We start from the raw sequence: 9174 nt of genomic DNA, 5'->3' as shown, positions 1-9174 counted from the left end.
TTGGGGGGGGAAAAAATAACAATTAATTCGTTTTTTAAATAAAAAAAAAAAAAGTATAAGGCTAATTAAAAGAGTGAAAACAGGGTGTCCTGTAGAAGTCTGTTTGGTGAATTTAAGATTTTAACAGTAACTTCTTTGGATTGTTGGGGGATGTCATTCTCGGTTACTAGCTTCAGCAGGGGGCAATGACCCTAAGATGACTGTATTGTTCGTAGTCTTGTGTATCATTCTGTACATTTTTAAGAGTTGTTGACTTGTAGTTTTTTAGATGGCTTAAACTGACTTGCCCAATTGTACTTGTGTAACAGTTTATGGATGTAAATAAATAATGAATTATGAGTAAGGTAATCCAAAACAGGTTACAATGTTTGTTGTTAATATTACAGACCAGGTGTACATCTTTAGAATGTCCCCCCACCCCCACGAAAGGGACCGAGAGTACACAGAGGGAAGAGGACATTAAAACAAATTTTATGACTTAATCACCAATGATATGTCCATGCAAGAGGTCCCTCCCTTTTTCAACTTGCCAAAGGTTCACTTTAGGATAGGGTGAAAATAATAAGTGGAAGTGAAACAAAACTGAGGATAGACTTGAAAATTCTTTTTCATAAGAGGTGGAGGAACATTTCATTAGCCATGTTGAAGAACTGGGCAACTATTTAATTCCCTTGTTATAAAAGGAGGTTTTGAAAAATGGTACATGACTTGGCTGAAGAGGTGTGTATTCCTCAGAGACTTACAGATGAACGTAAATCTACCATCAGTTCAGGAACAGACATCCCCAGACTGATCCATAAGCTTAATGAGACCAGTCAGATTCAACAAACCTCATGTTTTGCAGGCTCTTTTTGAAGACTTGAGGAAAGGAGTAACAGTCTTTTGCTCTGTCAGAAAAGTGGTCCCAGTCAGAGGCAAAAAACAAGTGGGGAAACTAACAGATTCTGGCAACATCACTGATAACTGATAGCATAAACCTATCAAACCAAGAACCATATTTCATAAAGTGAAAATCTGCCATTCACTTTTGTAGATGATGAAGCTTGCCCTCTTATGGAAAACATGATTGGGCCTTTTCCTCAGAAATTGCTCGAAAATTGAAAATGGACTTAAACCTATCGAGCTCAGTGAATTGTAAAGTGGACATCTGGGATGCCAAAGTGTGGTGACGTTACCAATGGAGAAAGCTGAAATAGCCACTTTGGCTACATGTGCGCTTCACAACATGATACAAGGAAAAGAAAGTACTATTTCAGACATTGACAAACAGTCTGTATTGCAGGAAGGCTTGGATGAATCAAGGATCATTCAGCTCGTATGACCAATCAATGCACGTAATGTGCGCATGCAAAGACTGAATTATTTTCATAGCGATATTGGGTCTATACCTTGGTAAAATAAATATGCCCACTGTATTGACACCATTGCTGTATCCTGGTACAACTACATAAGCACTGCTAAACCATACTGTAATCTTGATACTTAAAAAAAAAAAAACTTACCAGGCATCCATTTGTGTCAAAATTTACACCCATAGGTTTATCTCAAATTCATCTACTGCCATGTTCTTTTATGGAACAATTATAAACCAGGCACCTCTCTTCCATGGGCGAAAAAAAAAAAAAATTCCAGACCATACTCAACCATCTTCACTGTGCCAAAAGGTATAGATATCCCTGTAACAGGCAATGCAGGCTCATTTGGTTGTCAGATGTCAAGGCTCCCACATTTTCTAGACAATCAGCTCACAGATGGCTGCCACCCTTTAACCTCAGGAAGATTCCTGGTACTCATTTCTGTTATAGGCTGAGTCGACCCCAGGACCATAATGTGGCTGGAAAGATTAGGTCAATTTAAAAATCCAATGACCTCATCAGGAATCAAACCTGCAACGTTCCAGCTTGTAGCATAGTGCCTCAAACTGCATAAACTTTTAGTTTTGAGTGGACCAGACAGCACAAGTCACAACTGGATGTGTTTCTCACACATTTCATCTTGTTCTGTCACTGGAGGCAGCCTCAACTAATTCTTCACATTTTCCTGCACTACACATGACTGACAGTGTATCAGTTTTCTCTTGCTGTGAGCGCTTAATGTTGTTCCAATCTCACTCCTTGACTCTTAAGATGGAAGCAATCTGTTCCTCCAAAAAAGCATGGTTCTCTCCAAACTACACGATATAAACCAAAACACCATACTCTTCACATTCAGTTGCTCCACACAACTGCAGGGTTGTCTCCATTATCTGCAGCAACATGAGGATGCATAATACCACAAGATCAAGGGGCCTACTTAAGATGGTTTATGTTGGATCCAGTTACATGACCAGAAAACGAATTCTATGTTGCATGCACCCACTGGTCAGGTACAGCACCCATTCCAGCAGACCTTGTCAGCTCAGTACACTAAACAGAGTAAGAAGTTATTCTTCGTTTTAACCAACAACTATGTATAGAACCGAGTGTTCAATACACTGCCCTACTTCTTCACTTGGCATAGACAGCAACTGATATTGTGTTCACTTCTTACATTAATACTGTCCTGTGTATGACTATAGACAGGGTTTGGATTGGTCACTTGATTTACTGACCATTTATGGATTGTAACTATAACAGCCTCACTAAATTACACACTCCAAACATAACTGTAACTACAGCACACATAAAGTCTTCTCAGCCTTTGCTACTCATTTCCTTGTAATGGTTCTTAACACTTCGCAGACCGGCGATTTAAACATTTAAATCACCCTGGGGACCAGCATTTTTAAACTTACTACCCTAACTTGTGCACTGTTCACTTTAAAAATTAATATAAAATCTCCTAATTAATTTTATGAACTAAAATTTTTGGAGAACACTTACCAATGCTCTTAGAAGTGCTTGAGAGTGCGATATTTCTGGAAACATTCCCCTTTGTGAAGTGCCATTACACAGAACTTGCACATGTAGACAGTCACACTCCTTTTGTTGTGTACTGCGCAAACATGGCATTTCTGCTGAAGTGATATCCACTCACTTCAATGCCTCATAACTTCTTTCATAATGTTCATGGTGTTGGAGATAGTATCTGTTAGTTTCCTGACATAGCATGTCAAAGAAACTATCTCCAAAAAAGAGTTCCGCTACTTCAGACACTTGCGTTGTGTCCGATGGAATGTGCTTCACCCCTGGATTTCCAGTAAACTGTCCCAGCGCAGGTGTTTTGTCTATTTTTCCCCATGTGGCTGTCCCTGCAATGTTGCTACCCACACTTTCGTTGGAGCTACTGTCACTTTCACTTTCACTGTCTGTGGCCACAATTTTTTGTTCGCTCCTGCCATGCTCATTATCAGATTGTGAGTCACTATGACTAGCAGACTCACAAGGGATGTCAGATAGCTCACTGGAGAACAAGTGAGATATTTCCGAATCTCCGAAAAAACACTTGGACCTCAACCTCTTCCAACCTTGATCCATTCTGCACTAGTAACTTCCTGCCTGGTGCATGCAGCTGGAAGATGAACAAAGGCATTTTCTTTTGGAGTGGGAAAGGAAAACAGTTGGGTCATGTTACTGACTACAAAGCAAACAATCAAGAGGTCTATCACGCGCCAGTCATGCGTCTGCCTGGTGCCAGTGCAAGGTATAGTGTGTTTCAACATAATGTGTCCTAAAATCATAATAATATGCCACCAGTGTGCCACATTTAAAAGCGCTGGGCATAAAAATATGCCACCAGTCCACAAAGGGTTAACACTGTCCTCTGCTTACATCATTACCATCTGGCAAATATCCCACAACTGAACTAAGCTCCAAGTCCAAGTCACATTGTGAATGACAGTCAGTCAGTCATTCAGTAAGTCTTGGTGCCGAACGCCATCTGCGGCTCATGATCAGATATTTATTAGTGATTGGCATTTACGGTCTTGATTTTGTGGGACTCCCTCTCTGACGAGAGGATGGGTCTGCCTTTTGTATATGCTGCTGGCCCTTGCCAGTGCAGTCTTTCTTGGGTCTGAGTCCCTTGGGACTTGCGACCATAGTTTACTATCTCAGATTTGAGACTTCCCTCTTTGTCGTCTCCTACAACTCGCAGGGTCACGGTGGAGGTATTCGACACCGCCTCCACACATGGAGAACTAACCTCTAAACTTTGTCCTGCTTATAACCTACAGGCATGGACAAACAGAAAACACTGTTCCTCTATTGTTGCATGCATATATGTTGCGAGCATTATATATCAACAGCCACTGTTTACAGAGTCACTGCTTAGCAAAGGGTCTATACGCCACAATATCACAAAACTTCAACCTGCATCCAATGAAACCATAGGAAAATGACCACGACGAATATTTGCGAGAATGGAAATGGCCAGGTGTCCAAAGCAGCCAAAATTCAATGGCACCATAAAACAATAGGCCACCAATGGTCCAACTTCTGTCGGCTAGCATTTGAAGCAAACATGAATGGCTATACTGATGGAAATTCCTGTGGCTTCCATCAAGTCAATTTCATGATACCCTGCCATGAGCCAGCTTGACTTTCATGTACAAATAACATCTCTATTCAGCCATGATATGTATACAGTGGCCATCTTGTAGTGCGCTCAATTTCACCTGTTACTTCACAACATGTTTCGGCAACATAGTGCCATCATCAGGTGCCCTGATATCATGCATGAAAATCAGTGCAACAGGACGCTAAAATACAACATTATCTCTATTCAGTACAACTAAACAATTTACAAAATGTTGGATCTGAGGTTCCCACAGTGGAGACAACAGAAAGTGCCACCTTTCAGGATGGGATGCCATGTGGTCCTATACGTAACCAACATTCCTCCAGGAGTCAGTGAATTTGTACCGGTCTACACAGCATTAAGTTCCAGAAGACGGAACTCAAGAAATATTCAAATCCTATAGCACTTCAGCATGACACCACATTAACAGTGGACAATTTTGTACGAAATATAAAATTCTGAGACCACTTCATACACAGGAATTCATAAAATATATTCGATTTACAACTCAGCAAAATTTACTCATACACATCTTAACCAGATAAGCAAACATGCACCCTAAGGGTACTGTGAATGCAACCTGAGAATGAAAACGCTTATTTATTTGCGGTTTATCTAGTGATCGTAGCAGGCATTCATACAATATTGCGTTGAATGGTAGGCTGACTAGTGCACGCTATGTAATTGGTATCTACACCTCAGTACCCTGTGTGCACACTAATATAACTGGTGACTATCTACATTTTTGCACCCTGTGTATTTCTCGTTTGTTTCGACTGGTGAGTAATGGATTTTATATGATGTGAAAGTGGTCGTGGCAGAAACATTACGCCGGCATTTGTCTGCAAGAACTGGCTCCAAACACGAAAAAGTAGTATCCACGTCGAAGTTCAAATGAGAACACAAGTCACAAGTAACCACTCCACTCAAATTGTTCAATTATTGACAATAACAATTATTATAGTTACCATACACTTACGGGGCTCGATGGCTTAACCTGCCATGTGCGCATCCAAATGCTCAACAAACAACAGAGTTAAAGCGAAACGTGAATACATTACCTTCAGCCTCCGTAGCAAGCTAAGATCGTCACCGTCCCTTTTGTAAGACATGTCTCAGTCTTTAATCACGAAATCGCTAAATAGAAACGAACAATACTTATAAATCATACGCAAGCAACGCCTTCAACGTTGTCTAATTCTCTCTCCATGAACGCAAATTCTACACCGTTACCTCTTCTGTGTTTACCACCACTGTTACACTGTTACCGACCAGTTACCGACTGTTACTACAGGTACACACTTCCGCCTGTCGATTACTACCACTGATTACTAAATACCACAGATGAATTTAACTGCCTAGGAGCTGAGACCTTCTTTTAAGGCCCATCCACATTACTCGTGATCGTGATCGTGCTGGTATGACTCGCAATGCTCGCGAGTAATATGGACGATATGACAAGTCACGAGACAAGCAATACGCGCCGCACGAGCCACTGGTTCGTGAGACTCCGCATGTTGTCGGTACATCAAAGGGGTTCGCGACAAGCCGCCCGAGTCATGTGGACGATGACGAGCCTTGATCCGTCGACTTTTTGCACTCGTGCGGAACATGGAGTGGACGAACGATTCCACGATTAACTTCATAAAAGGTTATGAAAAACACCCAGTGTTGTGGGATGCTACCCACTGTTTATATAAAGTGAAACCAAAAAAAAAAAAACTGAAGCGTGGGATTCAGTCGCAACGGAACTTAATGTAGTCGTGGCTGAATTGAAAAAGAAAATGAACAGTTTGTTAGCTACATACCGGAAAGTGCGTCAGAAGCTTACTGCTGCCGGAAAATCAGGATCTGGAGCTGATGAAGTGGACGCCCCAAACTGGTTTGCATACAAAGCCTTCGCATTTCTTCACAACAGATATCAACCTCGGCGGACAATCAACACAGAAGTAAGTAAAACTAGTTTCATAGCCAACACTTGTAATTGACACAATATTTATTTTGGAAGAAAATCAAAGCAGANAAAGGTTATGAAAAACACCCAGTGTTGTGGGATGCTACCCACTGTTTATATAAAGTGAAACCAAAAAAAAAAAAACTGAAGCGTGGGATTCAGTCGCAACGGAACTTAATGTAGTCGTGGCTGAATTGAAAAAGAAAATGAACAGTTTGTTAGCTACATACCGGAAAGTGCGTCAGAAGCTTACTGCTGCCGGAAAATCAGGATCTGGAGCTGACGAAGTGGACGCCCCAAACTGGTCTGCATACAAAGCCTTAGCATTTCTTCAACCTCGGCGGACAATCAACACAGAAGTAATTAAAACTAGTTTCATAGACAAAACTTGTAATTTTCACAATATTTATTTTGGAAGAAAATCAAAGCAGAAAAAAATGTTAACTCGTTCACGAAACGTTGGTGTGTTCACGCCTGAAACATCTTAATTATAGTTTCAAAAGTATTATAATGTATAGGTAAAAACTCATATTAGTAGATACTTGAAATGTACCTATGTAAGTAGGTAGTTATTAGTACCTAGGTATCTGGTAACTGAATAATAAGAACGAATTCTTGAACAATTATTGATAATCAACTTGCCATGGCACTCTCTCATCTTCGGACATGAAATAAGCAGCAACTTCATCTCTAATGTCGTTAACAGTCTGAGTTGACAGTCGCTGAATGGTCGATAATGGCGAAAATGTAGCAGTCGTAATCTCATTTCTCCATGTTGCAAGAGTTACGTGTCCATTCTTTTCATGATCGAGTCCTCCCCCAGGACTACGAGCACAAGTACGAGTAATGTGGACGGGCCTTGAGATTTAAGAGCGATCGATGTATCTCTGCTGCCAGACTCACCTATATCCAAGTGGCAGTGACGGCAGTGACAGATTAATGTGCTAGACTAGAAAAACAGAACGACTATGTAGTGATGAGCGTAGCGATTTGTTTCTTAAATTAAGCAGATTTGCTGACTGAAAATTAGTGAGTTCCTCTGTTGTTTCGACCGTAGTAAGTATTAGTGTGTTGCTTGATATAGCTAGAGATGTAGGTTATCAAACCCTTTTGTTTTGTTCTTTATGGAAAAGGCAAAAACCATGTTAGGTGGATCCCTGTCACCACGGCATGGCGCGTCCTCAGGTTGCGGATGGAGGAGACGCCCTCAAGTTTAGGAGGGAAGCTGTGAATATATTGAATAAGCAGTCGCGGACAGCCGACAAGGGGTGGCCCTCCAGCTTGGGGGTTGGGCGTGAGGCTAACAACTCCTCACCGTAAAAAATCATTATATTACAAAAATGAACACAGCCTGGACTGATTCCTTGAATAAACGACCCACGCTAATGAAAATGGATATGAGATTTGGCACTTGGAATGTACGAAGTTTGTATAGGACAGGTTCACTCAGGGCAGTGGCAGAAGAAATCTTAAAATATAAGTTAGATTTGGCAGGAGCACAGGAGGTCAGATGGGATGGAGGTGGCATCGCACCAGCAGGAGACTATACATTTTTCTATGGAAAGGGGAATGAAAATCATGAATTAGGTACAGGTTTTTTCATACATAAGAGAATCCTTCCTATTCCTATTCCTATTCCTATTCAGAATGGTCTAAAACAAGGAGATGCTTTTTTGCCACTCCTTTTCAACTTTGCCCTAGAATATGCAATTAGGAAGGTCCAGGGGAACCGGGTTGGACTGAAATTAAACAGGACACATCAGCTGTTGGTCTACGCCGATGATGTGAATCTACTGGGTGGTAATGTAGATACCACAAAGAAAAACACACAGACTTTAATTGACGCAAGTAAAGAGGTTGGTCTAGAAGTAAATACAGAGAAAACTAAGTATATATTACTGTCTCGTCACCAAAATGCTGGGCAAAATCATTACATAAAGATAGGAAACAGATGTTTTGAAAATGTGGCACAGTTCAGATATTTGGGAACGATGATAACAGATCGAAACCTGATACAGGAGGAAGTTAAGAGGCGATTGAACTTGTGTAATGCTTGCTACCATTGAGTCCAGAACCTTTTGTCTTCTCGTCTTAGTGTCCAAAAACATAAAAATTAGATAGACTTGAAAGAATTCTGACGATGGTGTATACTGTACTTCTTTTGGCTTATTTTGGACTTCATCCATCGTCTAGTATGTAAGAGACAAAAGTCCACTTTTGTCTTTTACATACTAGACGATGGATGGAGTCCAAAATAAGCCAAAAAAGTATAAAAATTAGAATATACAAAACTATAATTTTGCCTGTGGTTCTGTATGGGTGTGAAACTTGGTCTCTGACATTAAGGGAGGAACATAGACTGAGGGTGTTTGAGAACAGGGTGTTGAGGAGAATATTTGGACCGAAGAGAGATGAAGTGACAGGAGGTTGGAGAAAACTGCATAATGAGGAGCTTCATAACTTGTACTCTTCTCCAAGTACAAATGATTAATTAGTAATTAGAATTAATTAGAATGATCAAGTCAAGGAGTATGAGGTGGGCAGGTGGTCATGTAGCACGAATGGGGGAGATGAGGAATGTGTATAGGATACTGGTGGGAAAGGCAGAAGGAAAGAGACCACTGGGAAGACCAAGGAATAGGTGGGTGGACAATATTAGAATGGATCTTAGTGAGATAGGATGGGATATGGATTGGATAGATCTGGCTGAGGATAGGGACCAG

At 40.9% G+C, this 9174-nt stretch overlaps 2 protein-coding genes across 6 annotated transcripts in view; one reads left to right on the top strand and one right to left on the bottom strand.

The window, feature by feature from the left end:
* LOC111870979 (sodium channel modifier 1) overlaps positions 1 to 5812 on the bottom strand; it is a 32742-nt gene extending 26930 nt beyond the window's left edge. For both annotated transcript variants that reach the window (XM_023863690.2, XM_023863681.2), the window contains exon 1: positions 5559 to 5812. Coding sequence is in view for 1 of the 2 variants with exons in the window: in XM_023863681.2 (XP_023719449.1) it covers positions 5559 to 5609 (51 nt within the window). In the remaining variant the exon portion in view is untranslated. The remainder of the gene's footprint in view (positions 1 to 5558) is intronic.
* A 394-nt stretch (positions 5813 to 6206) lies between these two features.
* LOC111871010 overlaps positions 6207 to 9174 on the top strand; it is a 12220-nt gene continuing 9252 nt past the window's right edge. Inside the window, exon 1 of one of the 4 annotated variants that reach the window (XM_023863722.2) lies at positions 6207 to 6446. In XM_023863722.2, the coding sequence (XP_023719490.1) occupies positions 6282 to 6446 (165 nt within the window). In that variant the 5' untranslated portion in view covers positions 6207 to 6281. Of the gene's footprint in view, positions 6447 to 6907; positions 7508 to 9174 lie in introns of those variants that run through there. The other 3 variants (XM_023863741.2, XM_023863758.2, XM_023863750.2) reach the window with 3 other exon arrangements.

This window comes from Cryptotermes secundus, unplaced genomic scaffold (genome assembly GCF_002891405.2).
Source record: "Cryptotermes secundus unplaced genomic scaffold, Csec_1.0 scaffold101, whole genome shotgun sequence".
NCBI classification, from domain to species: Eukaryota; Metazoa; Arthropoda; class Insecta; order Blattodea; family Kalotermitidae; genus Cryptotermes; species Cryptotermes secundus.
Note: the sequence above shows the minus strand (reverse complement) of the source record. Positions and strands in the feature narration are given on the sequence as shown.